At 38.5% G+C, this 13,776-nt stretch overlaps 2 protein-coding genes across 10 annotated transcripts in view; one reads left to right on the top strand and one right to left on the bottom strand.

Moving 5' to 3' along the window:
* Cmss1 (cms1 ribosomal small subunit homolog) overlaps positions 1 to 13,776 on the top strand; it is a 407,227-nt gene that overhangs the window by 33,444 nt on the left and 360,007 nt on the right. The window lies entirely within an intron of this gene.
* Filip1l (filamin A interacting protein 1 like) overlaps positions 88 to 13,776 on the bottom strand; it is an 80,506-nt gene continuing 66,817 nt past the window's right edge. For 5 of the 6 annotated variants that reach the window (XM_008831251.2, XM_029562599.1, XM_029562597.1 and 2 more), the window contains one exon: positions 88 to 3,224. In XM_008831251.2, the coding sequence (XP_008829473.1) occupies positions 431 to 3,224 (2,794 nt within the window). In that variant the 3' untranslated portion in view covers positions 88 to 430. Of the gene's footprint in view, positions 3,225 to 12,742; positions 12,762 to 13,776 lie in introns of those variants that run through there. The other variant, XM_029562600.1, reaches the window with a different exon arrangement.

The raw sequence follows: 13,776 nt of genomic DNA, 5'->3' as shown, positions 1-13,776 counted from the left end.
AACAAATAAATAGGAAATAAAATTATATTGGACATGCAAATATGTAACAACACAAAGTGACCAAATAAAAAATTCAGCAAGCAATGGTAAAAATAATGAATTATTTACTGTTTTATAATGTTAAAATAATTCACCAAGACAAGTTGCAGTTAAAGTGAGTTATGGAAAATGAAATACACAAAGATGTATTTATACAATTGCAGACTAAATATTTTCCATACAGGCATGTAAATGAAAAGATATACAGTAAGTGCACACTTGATATGACTATGCAGGCAACAGTTAGTTTCAGATACTCTTGTATAGTTCATGCACAGATCTTCCCAAAGTACAAGTTCATTCAGTCTTTTGTGGGTATTGAAGGGATGATTAAAAAAGGACTGAGTTTCTTGCAAGAATAACAGTATAGACTAGATGAGGGTGAGGGTGGTCAGTTATATATATTACTTACTGTAATTTGTGATTGTCGAGGAAGAGGTGTAGCTGTTGGTGTGATAGTAATACTGCTGGTGACTTTATTGGTTGTTTTGTTTAGTGCCCCATTAGTTAAGCCTTGAGTTCTGTTATCCTGCAGTGGTGCTGAAGGGCTGGCAGGTCTCACGGGGCTGGCTACAGCTTGCATGTAAGGACTTCCTAAGTGAATGTGGATTTTATTATCCTCAGTAGTTATCACACTTGAACTGTTACTGTTAGAACGTTGAAACTGCCATGATGACTGCCGGTCCGGGGAGACTCTGAAAATTGTGTGCTTGGCACTGATTTCTATTGGCTCTGGGGAGCGACCCTGCTCAGGAGAGCTAGCTGAACCAGTCATAGCCAAAACCTGAATAGGTGACATTGTCCTTTCGGGAGTTACAGAACCACAGGACTCTGGGGTCTGTGCTCTGGCAAAGGTTGCCATGGTTACTGGGGACATGGTTTGATCTAAGTTCACAAGGCTTTCTGTAGAAGTTTTGGATTTTACTGGTGTGATGGAGGCATTTTGGAGAATGGTAATCCTTTGCTTTGGGGTGCCACAGTTTGGTATTACTGCAGTGCTAGTGTAAGAGTGAGGACTCTCTGTAGTTGGGCTTGTGATTTCAAGAGTGGCTGTATTTTGGATGTGGTCTGGAGTAACTTTTATATGAAGTGGCTGCCCGGGTGTATGACTCAGGACAAGATCTCCAGGTTGCACGAAGTTGCCATTGGGTTTAGCTTGTACTTTTCCATTCTGAGGATGGCCCTCCTTGGATTTCATCCAAGGAATCCAAAGCTTCCTGTTCACAGGAAGGGAAGTAGGCGGGTTACATTTGAAGGACAGCACAGATTCCTCATTAGAGTCCTCATCTTGGTCCTCACTCTCCTCATATAACTGACCATTGATGACTGCTCGTTCTAGAGGAATGAGGCTCTTGTAGTCTGGGGGTTCATTGTCTACTGCTTCTGTTTGAACTTCTTTCGAAAATACTTGAGGGTCAGAGATTCTTCTTCCATTGAGACTAGGTCTGAGGCTCTTACTAAAATGCCGATATCTCTCTAACTCTTTAGTGAGGTTTTCAATCTCTCTTCCTAAATCTCTGTTCCTGTTTTCTTGTTGATTTAGTTTCTTTTGCAGAACTGAATGATCTCCCTTGAGGTGACATATTAGGTCCTCTGTTGCCATATATTCATGAATTTTCTCTTTTAGTGCATCTACTTCCCTTGACAGATGCCCTGATTTAGCTTCTTCTTCTTGAAGCCTTTTGAAAAGCCATTGCTCATGACTGGACTCTGTCTTTTCTGCTAACTTGTACCTGGCAAGTTCCATTTTAACATGTTCCAGCTCTTCAGACAGAAACAGAGCTTTGTCTCGCTCATTAGCATATCTTCGTTCCAGGGTCTCATACTCATCTTCTGTTTTCATGAGGTCATCCTCAATGGCTTTCATATCCTTTAGCTTCAGTTTCAGCCTTTCTACTTCTTGAGAGAGCTCTTTAATCTTATTGTTTTCTTGGTGTAATGCTGCTGTGGACTTACTAGAGTCTTGATTTAATTTGTTTTTTACAAATTCTTTTTCAGTTGCTTCCAATGATTGAAGCCTGTTTTTCAGTATATTAACTTTGGACAAGAGATCATTTCCTTTCTCCTCTTCTGCTTTCAGTTTATTTTTTAGATCATCTCTCTCCTTGGTTACATTGTACATCTTTTCTTCCACATCAGTTTTGGACTTGAGTGCCCTTTTAGTTTCCTCAATTAACTTCTCAGTTACCGTTGTGACTTTATTTTGTTCCACTTGGAGCTGAGAAGCAGCAGCTTGTAACTTATCTTCAGTTTGCTTTAATTTTTCACTCATAGTTTTGCGTTCATCGACAAGCATAACAGTTAATGTTTTCAGTTTAGTTAAATCCTCCTTTAGGGTGAATTCTGTCTTTTCCAGCCGACTTTCAACAGCTTCTAGCTCTTTGATCCTTGTTTTTAAACTCTCCAGCTCTTGAGACAACTGCTTTGTGGTCATCTTTTCTTTTTCTAAATTGCATTTCAGAGAGTAGCATTCTTGTTTGCTTTTGTTGAAAGCATCTTCTAATTTCTCCAAAGCCATAATCCTTTTACTGAGTGATTCAACCTCTAGGTGGAAGTCTTTACTCTGTGCTGTTTCCTTTTCAAGCCTCTTATTGAGATCTCTGCACTGTTCCTCCATTTTTATGAGCTCCTCATCTTTCCCTTCCATATCTAGCACACGCTTCCTGAGCTCATCCACTTCACCCATGATACCAGCGTTTCCATATTCCCCCTTGTTGATTTTTTCTTTTATATCTTGAAGCTCCTCTTCAGCTTTTCGTAAAGACCTATTGGTCTCCTCTAACTCATCAATTTGCCGGCTGAGTGCTGCCAACTTTTGTCGGAGTTGGCGATTTTGACTATCTTCGTTGGTGAGCTTCGCCATAATTTTGTCTTGGTTCTGATCAAACTCTGTGGTCTGTTTTTGCAGTTCTTTTTCTAGTCTGGTTGCCCTCTGCTCTTCCTCCTGAGCTCTGGCTTCAGCAAGGGCTAGTTTAGCATGTGTTTCTTTTGCACTTGTGGTCAGGTCTTGGATTTTCTGTCTTTGAAGGGCAAGCTGTGCTGTAAGCCTTTGTTGTTCATCCACCACCATCAAAGCGAAAGATTTCAGCTTGGTCAGCTCGTCTTTCAGGGCAGTGATCCTCTTCTCCTTTTCTTGTTCCTTCTTCTCTTGGGACTCAGTTTCTTGATCGATAAGCTTCTTTAATCTGAAAAATACAAAAGTTGTGATTTGAGCTTTAATAATTCATCAGCTGTGATTAAACACTGCAATTTAGAATCATTTCATCAGTTCATGGACAACATTAGGAGAAGAATCTTTATAAACAGATTATCTTGCTTTGAGTAGCATTGGTTAGTAACAGTTGGAAGTTACCAGTTGCCTTAGTAGAACATATAAGGCAATATCTGCTTTAAATTGTTTGGTAACAGTGGGTCATCTAATCTGAAGACTGAGAAAATAGGTACAAGCTTGCAATTCAGTGAGACCTCCCTATACCAGCTAATTAACCTGGGTAGTTATCCAATCTCTGAGCCTCCATTTTCTCATATTATCTGGGGAGCTTTTTGTGAAAATTAAATGAGGCAATTTATCTAAGATTATCAAAGTCCTAACTTTTGATAAATGCTGCTGTAGTTCTTTTAAAATTATTAATGATTGTCATTACGTAGCTTGCTTAAGCCATTAAATGTGTGGCATATTAATATAGTTAGTGTTTAACTCTTTATTAGTTAAGATAACATTTCATTCACAATGTTCAGAAATTATGCACTAAACTGATGAATCTGACACAACTTTGGTTTACACTAACAAGATATCATGGGAACCACTCCACTGGTATCCATGTGCCTTCTGATTGCCATTTAAGGAGGGAACTGAAGCAACTCAGTTGGGTTTAGCATTTTCCTAACATGGGAAGAGCAAGGAGTTTGACAGGAAAGAGCTTAAAAATTGAATGCTAGAAACAATGGAGAACAATGGAGCAATTCAATAATCTGGAACACAGTGAATCCCTTTTAAATGACATAACATACAGTTGTTTTCTTTTGTTTCTTTAATTTTTATATTGTCTTCTTTTATATTTAAAATCTGCATAACAACACATTTTATGTGCAGAATAGGCTATCTCTTCCAGATACTTGGTTTCTTCTGTAGTGAGGTTGCAGTTTTGAACTTGTGGGACTCTTAATTATACTAGGAATGGCCTGATTATAGAGGATGTAATTACAGCTCTGCAGTATTGTTACACAGAAGCTAAAACAGAATGGAATCCCTCAAGACTAAAGGACTTGACTTGGTTGAAAATACAAATATTTGCTTTTTAATCAAGCCTAAAGAGTACATACTTTGTTAATAAAACCTTTTTCTATTTATTTATTTTATTACTATTTTGTGACAGGGTTTCACTGGGCAGCCCAGGCTGACTCTTGATCTTCCTGCTATATGAGGCAAATCTTGAACTCATGATCCTTCTGCCTCAGCTAGGATTATAGGAGTGCTCCACTATGCCTGGCTCAATAAATTTTTTCTGTTTGTTAGTCAGTTAGCTAATACATGTCTTTTATCATTGTCATAGAACATTTTAAAAGTTAAGAATCAAAGACATTTTTAAAAGAAACAATTTTTTGGGCAGTCTGGTGAATATGAGATTCTAATCCTCTCTTTTCTGTAATTATAATACACGGGGAAAAAACTGTTTAAAATAACTATATAATCTACAAATTCCTAAACTTTGGGGAGATAGGGATCCCCTTTTAGTTTCTCCTGTTTAGAGGACCTGACAAGAGGCTGACGTGCAAAGTTCAGAAGCTACTAGGCAGGATGCCGGTGGGGTTGCTGGTGATCTCATCTGTGGTCTTGGCCAGTCTTACCCATGGCGCTTGTCTTTCCTCACTCCCTGCTTGAGACACCTGGGAGCCTGAGAAGAGAAACCAGCAGCTTCTTCCTGGTGGTTGTAGACTTTTGAAGTAGAATGGAAGAATCCATGGGTAAGCTGCTTTGGTGATGAAATAGTTACAGAAACGTTGTCTTCCTCCTACCACCTTAGCATTCAATTTGTATTTAATGGTATTAACAACACATTGAGCTTAACTGCAGTTGAGTGCCTTCCTCTCTCTATACCACAGTGCTTACAGTTTTATTAGGGAACAGTTTCACAAAAACTCTTAAGGATTTCTTTTCAGCTTTTAAAATAAGAGCATGTGTTGTTGCATTTTTCTGAGAAGGGGCTATGTTTTCTTAGAATATAAGGGAGTGGTTTTTTTTGAAGTATCATGGAAAGATCCTTAACATGGAATAATAGTCAATCTTGTCAGTGTAGTAAGTAACCAGCTAAAATGACAATGAAAAAAAATTCTTTTGCTTTCATTATGTTTTTGGCAGCAAGCATGATGCATCTTTTTTAGCATGATACAAATGTGATGCATATTTTTTCTCAGCTTTTGTAAACTAGTTGATATCTCCATTTCCCCAAGATTGCTCAAGATAAACATAAAACTGATGATTTTGAGTACATTTGCTTCAACCATTTCCTTACTACTTGTTTCCCAGTAATTGCTATTTACCTGGCTCACCGCTATGAACACACTATATATAGGACAGTCTTCTAAAATCTATCAGGAAGAAAAATAAGAATTTATATGCCGAAAGGAGGAAAACAAAACAACAAAAGTCCAACCATCACCTCTAAAGCTCAGAACTAATGAGGGGAACCAAGGACAGGCCTTTGAGGAAACCCTCAGAGAGTCCGTTGGCTGCATATACCTGGTATATGTTGTACATGTGTGTAAGAAAGACTGGGTTATGTACCTAGATTTCAAGGAATTGGCACTTCTGATAGTAGTGAATGGACTTATCACAACCCACTATTTCTTGACTCATATCTGGGATCATTTGAAGGTTAAGTATGAGATTAGCTTATAGTCTTTTTTTTTTTATTTACTTTATGTGTATCAGTGTTAATGCCTGCGTGTATGTAAGTGCACCCGTGTTGTACAGTGCCTGTGGAGGCCAGAAGAGGGTGTTGGATCCCCTGGAACTGAACTTAGAGTTGTTAGCTGCCATGTGGGTGCTGGGATTAGAACCTGGGTCTTCTGCAAGAGCAGCCAATGTTCTTAACTGAGCCGTCTGTCCAGCCCCTAGTTTATAGTCTTGAAAAGTAAAGGATGAGGATACAGAGCTGAGGCTCCTAAGCCTAGTTCACTACTTCATTAAGTAGGAATAAATTTTAGACAAAATAACTTCCCTGTGGGGCTGGAGAGATGGCTTAGTGATTAAGAGCATTGGCTGCTCTCATAGAGGACCTGGGTTCAAGTCCCAACATCCACATGGCAGCTAACAACTGTCTGTAACTCCAATTCCAGGGGATTTGATGCCCTCTTCTGTCTTCCTCGGGCATGGCACAACACAGGTGCACTTGCATACATGCAGGCAATACACTCATACACATAAAATATACAAATAACTTTCTCGCTTCATTTTTATGGCATATTAACAGGTTTTAAGTAGATATTGTGTCTGATTTTATATGCCAATGAAGATTATAAGATTCTAGATTATTAGCAAAAGCAGGTAATTTTGAAAGCTTTTAATCTTGAAAGTAGCATATACCCTGAGTTGCAGAATTCCCCATATCTGAAATCCATCCCTTAGAGCAATCTCAAATAGTTTGAATTAATACGATTTTATGCAGGAATATGTTGTATAATCTGCCAAGATTCCTCTAACTTCAGTGCTATTGACACCTTGAGCCAGATCATTATCTTTTTATTGTTGAAGGCTGTCTTGTGTTCTCTAAGACTTTTAGCAGAATCTTCCAATTATGCCAACCAAAAATTCCTCTAGACATTGCCAAAATGGCCTTCGAGGGGGCAAACTGCCTCTAGTTGAGAACCCGTGATTTCTGTGTGTGTGTGTGTGTTTATGGACAATATATTCATCAGTCTTTCATTAAATTTAAACATTGCCTGCCTTACTGAACTTCATTTTATTAGGTACAGTGGAAAGTTCTAACTTCTGAGTTATATATGCATATCCCTAGTGATAGTGTCCTTCTTGCTAATTTAGGCCTATTCTTTACCACCACTTTTCATGGTTTAGTGTGCATTTGAATCATCTGGGTATCTTCTTAAACTGCAGATTCCAGTTCTGTGGGTCTTGGGTGGTACTCAACAATTTGCATTATAACAAGCTCCCAGATAATGCCTGGTCTCCTGGCCCTTGGACAGCAAGGCTTTAGTTTTTACATGTCCCATGTCTCCTGAAAATAGGATTCTCAGGGTGGTCAGGAAGGAGCAAAGCAGTGCAGTTTCCCCATATCAGATTGCCTATCCAACCCAAACTGCAGACAATTCCTGTCTATATCAGTGAATGCTCTCTGAATGTAAAACTGTCAAACTAGATTTAAAAATCTCATTTGTCATTATTTGGCTTGTTTTTTTCCCACTGCCTAGTGCAGTGATTTTTCAAGTATTCTTTTACCACTACATTAAAAAAAAAAAAAAAATCAAGGTTTAAATAGTTGCTCACATTTTAATCTCAGCTATCTAATCTAAAAGTCCTCATTAACAACTCAGTCAAATCAGTCATTCTTTGGGGGAAAAAAAAATCTGATTTCAGTTTTCAGTGTAATTGTGATCATCTGATTTCTAAGAGATGGCAGCCCAGTTGCTTGAATTGTCTGGGATGAAGACAAGGTAGTTAGTGCTCCATCCAGTGGGTATATCTGAGCTGCTGCCACCACTCTTGTGCTCTCTTGGGACTTCTTATGGCTAACCCTAGAGGAATTTAGAACTCAGGAAAATGCCCTCTGTATGAGTTTGCTAAGCAAGAGGGCTACTTTGAAAGGGTTGTTGGAAATGGAGAACTCATTGAACATAAGTACCTTTCAGGCAGATTAAATTTGAAAAGAGTATATATGTGAAATGTGGATGTAGACATTGATTTCCTTTAGACTCCTCATGCTTGAGCTCTGCAGTCTCTATGTGCCCTCAGGGGTACATGTACCTCAGTTTGAAGACTACTGTCCTGGACTACCCATGCTCAAGTACTGATGTTACAGGATTACAGGAACATTCACCGAAGCCTGTCCAATAAAAACAGGTTGTGGAAGCTGGTTTTATGGACACAAATGTGAGGTAATTAAATCTAAACTGGCTTAAAGCAATGTCTTATTACAGCTTTTCTTTAGAGTTTCTTTTATGGCTCAAAATTGTTTGAACTTACTGTGGTTTATCACTATTATTATGTCCAATGCCAGTTACTTGCTTTTTCGAAAATATCACATCTGTCATCTTGAGTGTTTTTTGGTACCAACCATAATGCTGGCTTTTCAATACAAATTATACATTCAGAGGGTCTTTTCAGTTTTCATTTACACACACATGTCAGCACATACATGCCCATATTTTTTTCTCCTCAATGTGAGACACTCAAGTGTTACTAATATGCAGTATATAATATACATACAAAACAGATGGTGTGTCTCAATGCAATATAGCCAGTTATACCCATAAGAATTTATATTATAGTTCTCAGCACTTTTGACTTTGTATTATTTATGTATATCATAATCAACCCTACTAAAATATAAACTTCTTAAGAATAGAACGAGTCACTTGTGTCTTCTACAGTGGTTATCAAAAAGCACTGAGGAATCAAATGAATGTTTCTTTGAATGAATTTTTTTTTTTTAAAAAAAAAGAGCAAATATACTGTCCTATGGAGAACACTTCAGCATTGTCCTAAGAAGTTTTACTCATTTTTAAAGATGATTTTCTAGTGTTTAACATGTGTGTAGTTGTGGGCATTTAAGAAAATGTAGTGTAAATAGGTTTTCTCCTCAGTGCATTTCATTATTGTCTCTAATTCATAATTATAGAGTCTCTAATAAAAAATCAAGACCACTGAAACCACTACTTTCTTCCTTTTTTAAATCCCTACACCACAATTCTGTTTAAGGAATACTTGTTTAAGGAAAACGGGGATGAAAGGTAAATAGTCTTGTGTTCACTTACTGTTCTCCTTTGATTATTTCAACTGTGCAGAGTAGTTCTTTTATTTTTTCCTTCCAATTAAGAGCTCTGATGACCTATCAATTATGTTTCTACTTTTGCAAATTCTTTTCCAGTTTTCAGACAACTGGCCAACACAGATAAGCTTAAGGTGATTATCAAACAATAGAAACAATTCTATACTCATTAATGGCACTGTATTATTTCTACTTGCTACAGAAACCAACCTGTAGGTAGTAAACAACGTCAGAGTTGGCCAAGTTCCTCATCTGTCCTTTTAAAGAGGCAAACACTGCACTGTATGCATGATGTGGATCTTGAATTTTAATATTTCATTTGGAAATTATAAGTAGGGCAAGATTTAATTTACAGAATAAGAAAGCTTTATACTAAGAGGTAAATCGGGGAGGAGGAGTTGTTCTCCAAGAGTTTGTAGACTGGGGCCAGTGATAAGGCGCTGCCAAACCCATAGACCTGAGTTGGATCCCCCCTGGTTGTACAAAGTAGAAAAGGAGAGAACCCACTCCCAGAAGCTGTCCTCTGACCTCCACATATGCTCAGCACAGGCCCCCCATCCCCATTTAAATAGATTAATTCAATAACAAAATAGACTGAACAGAGCTCTGGCAGTATGTAATAAAGACTCCAGAGCAACAGTTCCGTCTTCTAGATCTTATCACCTCTTTACATTCTTAAAGTTTATTGAGGACCCTAAAGAACTTTGATTATGTGGGTTTTGCCTTTCAAAATGTACTGTATTAGAAATTAAAAGTGAGAGTCAGGTGTGCTGGCAGAGGCCTGTTATTCCTACTTCTTGTAAAGTGGAGGCAGGAGCCCCAGGAGTTCAAGTTCTTCATTGGCTCTATAACATAACGGGCATTTTTAAGAAAAACAACTTTGAAACAAATGAAAAATAGGCAAGAAGAGCTTCATTGTTTTACATTTCTACAAACTAAGGAGGACAGCTGGGTTCTTAGATCTGTTTCACACATTCCATTAGCTATTGTGACCATGATGTCATTACAGGTTGTGTAGCATTTGGAAAACTCCTTGTCATTTTTGAAATAATGAGTGAAAAAGGATGTGACTATGAAGACAGCTAAGACCTTGCAGATCTCTTGAAAAAGGGCTATACTTTGAAATCTTTGTTGTAGAGGATTTGCAGAAGAAATGGAATGGCAAATGTGTCTTTTGCTAGAAAAGCCTCTGGTTTGAACTGTCACCCCATGCTTCTGCTGCCCCCCCCCTTTGTTTTGTCAGGGTCTCCCTAGTCCCAGCTGGCCTCTACCTCCCAAGGGCTGGAATTAAAGATGTGTGCCACTACCCCTCGCATGCCCTGTGCCTCTTTGGGATTTCATTTAGGTAGTATAAAAAAGGACAAGATTTAATTTTCACAACAAGAAAGCTTTTTATCAGCCCTTGTTCATGATGAAGTCCCTAAGACTCATTTGTTTAGTCACTGCTTGGTTGTTTTCATCATTAATATATACATTTGTCCCCTTGCTGCCCATCATAAGTAGATAGAGGATTCTCTCCTTCAAATTTGTCTTTTCCAGTTCTCTGAACTATCTTCATAATTTTAATGTTTTCTTTGAAGCTACACTTTGAAATACGGGCATCCAAACCACTGAGCTGGCAGTTGGCTGGCTTGGTGGTTCCATTTTATTGTTTTTGAGACAGGTTCTTGCTGTGTAACCTAGACTGCCTTTGAACTCAGCCTCTTGAGTGCTAGGAGTACAAATGTGTACTGCCTCTCTGTGCTCGAGTTGCCTGTTGTTTAAAATGGGTTCATCCACAGTGCAGTTCAACTAACATTTAACTCATTTCAGGTCTTTCTAAGACACATACAGCAAGCCCCTGTTATGTACAAGACACTGTACTTATTTGCTAGTTTGTCTCTTTTCTTTTAAAATCTGCCTTTATACTTGCCCAAGCCAATCTGGTTATAACTTTTAGTATCTGATCAATAACCAAAAAGTATGATAACAAAGCCTTAAGATGTCTGTATGTAATAGTTTAACTTGTGTTCTCATTACTTTGGAGGCTCATTGTATTACTTTTTCTTCCTAATTGGCATGCTGATTAGTAAGCAGAAGACTGCATAACACACTACTTTATTTTTATATGTGCTATCATGACTAGGATTTTGATATTCTGACCATGATTATGCCACTTTATCTTTTAGCAATTCTTGTTTAATAAGTAATTTTAATTATTGCATTGTAGTGATAGCAGCTATGTTTATGGTTAAATTCCAGGTTCTAGCAGTTTGAAGAGCAATGCATGGAAATTATTGGAAAATTTCCTTCTTTTGAAATAGATTTTTAGTAATCAGGCTTAAATATATGTTTCCTGCTATGCTCCTTGCCTTTTGGTAGGACTTTTCACTGTTCAGTCTAATTTTTAGGAGCACTCATAAAAATAGTATGACCAGTCTTTTTCATTCTATGCATGTTGCTTCCTTTTTATTTATCTCAGAAGTCAAAGGTCCTCCCTCCCCCCTTAATTACAGCTACAGCATACCATAGCCATAACATAATGCTCAATTCATTTGACTTAGTCAGCAAGATCTAGAAGAACAGTAACACTTTTTTTTGGCATCTGCTAGCCAAATATGAGTATACATCTGTGTCTGCTTTATGTCCTTGTTACTAAAGATCCTGTCATCATTCTTGAGATCATTTAGAGACACCATAAATGGGTCCAGATTCAGCAAGCCAGGTTACTATTTTCCTTCACTGTGAAGAATCAGGACATGAAATGATGGAGGAGGTTGTTTAGAAGTTTATATGACAAAAATGGGTTAGGATTCATTATTTGAACAATCTTATTTATATCTCCCCAGTGGTCAGGGCAAGTGAAATAATAACATAAAAATAGCCAGATAACTTATTTATAATGACCTTAGGAACTTTTTGAGGATAAACAAGATTCTAGGAAGACTTATGAACAGGAACTGGTTATAGGTCAAATCTTGCTGTCTTAAGAGTTGGGAAGAGAACAAAGTAATTGACTGAGGCAAAGGGTCACCTAACAAAAATTGCTGAAAGATCAGATTGCTAAATTAAAAAAGGACCAAGAGCATAAAGCTGGGTGTGGAGGAGGGAAGGGCAGGAAATCAGGCAGCTTACAAGGGAAAGTAGTATTTCATCTTGGAAAGAGGTGCCTGGAGAATGTGGGCTAGGGATGACACCTCCTACATGCCAAATGCAGACTTGAAAACATGATTGGGCTGGGCATGGGTCCCAGCGCTGCATAACGAATAGATATAGGGGAGCTGGAGAGATGACCAGTGGTTAAGAGCATTTGCTGTTCTTGCAGTGGACCTGGGTTCTGTTCCCAGCACATAGTGGCTCACAACCATTTATAACTCTAATTCTAGGGGATCCAGTACCTTCTTCCTTCCTCTCCAGGTACCAGGCACACACATGGTACACTTACATACATGCAGACTAAATATTCATGCACTTAAAAACTATAATTTTTTAATAGATATAAAAGATTTTAAAATGCCACTAATCTTGTGTCCTGCACATCCCCCAGTTCAGTTTTTTCATACTAAGAAATATTTACCCAGATTTACTTTTTGCTGTTTACATGAATAATTTCATGGCAGAGGTGGGGGTTGCTTTGGCACAGCATCAAGAAGAAACTTAAAAACCAACAAACCAATTACCATGCATACACTATTGTGCTGTTTAGAGAACCTACTCACTTTGTTTGGTAGGAATGGAATCCTCTCTTCTCACTCCTCGCTGACTTGGGCTTGTTAAATATTTGGAAAAGATTCTTCAGATAACATTTTTTTTAAGACTTTATGTTTTGATTGATATCCCCCCCTCCTCCCCCCCCAAATGAGCTTAAAAAAGAATGAGAATTTAGGTCCTTGTCAGCCTAAGTTTCAGATGGCTGTCTCCCTGGTCTTTTAAGGTCTGCTTGGGTTGACCACAGGCATGATAGGGCTGCTCTGTCCCTTTAGGGAGAGTTACATGGCATTCAAGGCTTTGTAGTATTACAAAGGAGGTGTGCTGATGTCAGGTGATGATGGTGCTCAGGTTCCCAACACTTTGATTCATCCCTTCCTCCCTTTCTGAGGTTTATTTTGTATTCTCTATGATCTGTACTCTGTTCTTACATGTTTGCCTTCTTTTGCCCGAGGCTGATGCCCTTTCTGCTGCCTCTTCCCTACTATCAGATGGCAGGAAGTAATGCATGTGGCTGAGTGGCAAAGGGTAGCAGGTAACATGGCCAGTACTGAAACATAATGAGAAAGGGGCAGTGAAGTCCTTCAGGACACAGGGTAGTACAGTCTGAGGAGTTCAGATTGCAGAGTTCAGTTTTCAGAATTGAATCCTAGCTTCCCACTTCTGTCTACTATAACTTGAGCAGGCAATTTAACTTAAATCTTGCTTTCATTATAGAATGGGAGCAATACCTACAACTTCCCTTATATGTGGGTTTGCTCTGAAGATTAAGTAAAAATGGTATCCTCACAAAAGCTCTTACTGCCTGGCACAACCAGTGTCTGTTATCATTAGATCACCAGCCTGCCATGCAACCTATTTTTTATTTACTACTGTTTTTTGGTCTTTTTGAGACAGGGTCTTCCTTAGCCCCAGCTGTCCTGGAACTCACTATGTAGACCAGGCTGGCCTTGAACTCACAGAGATCTGCCTGCCTCTGCCTCCCAAGTGCTGGGATTAAAGGCGTACACCACCACACCCAGCGAGAGAGTAGATTATAAATGTT

Source organism: Nannospalax galili, unplaced genomic scaffold (assembly GCF_000622305.1).
Source record: "Nannospalax galili isolate Female #2095 unplaced genomic scaffold, S.galili_v1.0 scaffold355, whole genome shotgun sequence".
NCBI lineage: Eukaryota > Metazoa > Chordata > Mammalia > Rodentia > Spalacidae > Nannospalax > Nannospalax galili.
This window is presented reverse-complemented; position numbering and strand designations above follow the sequence as displayed.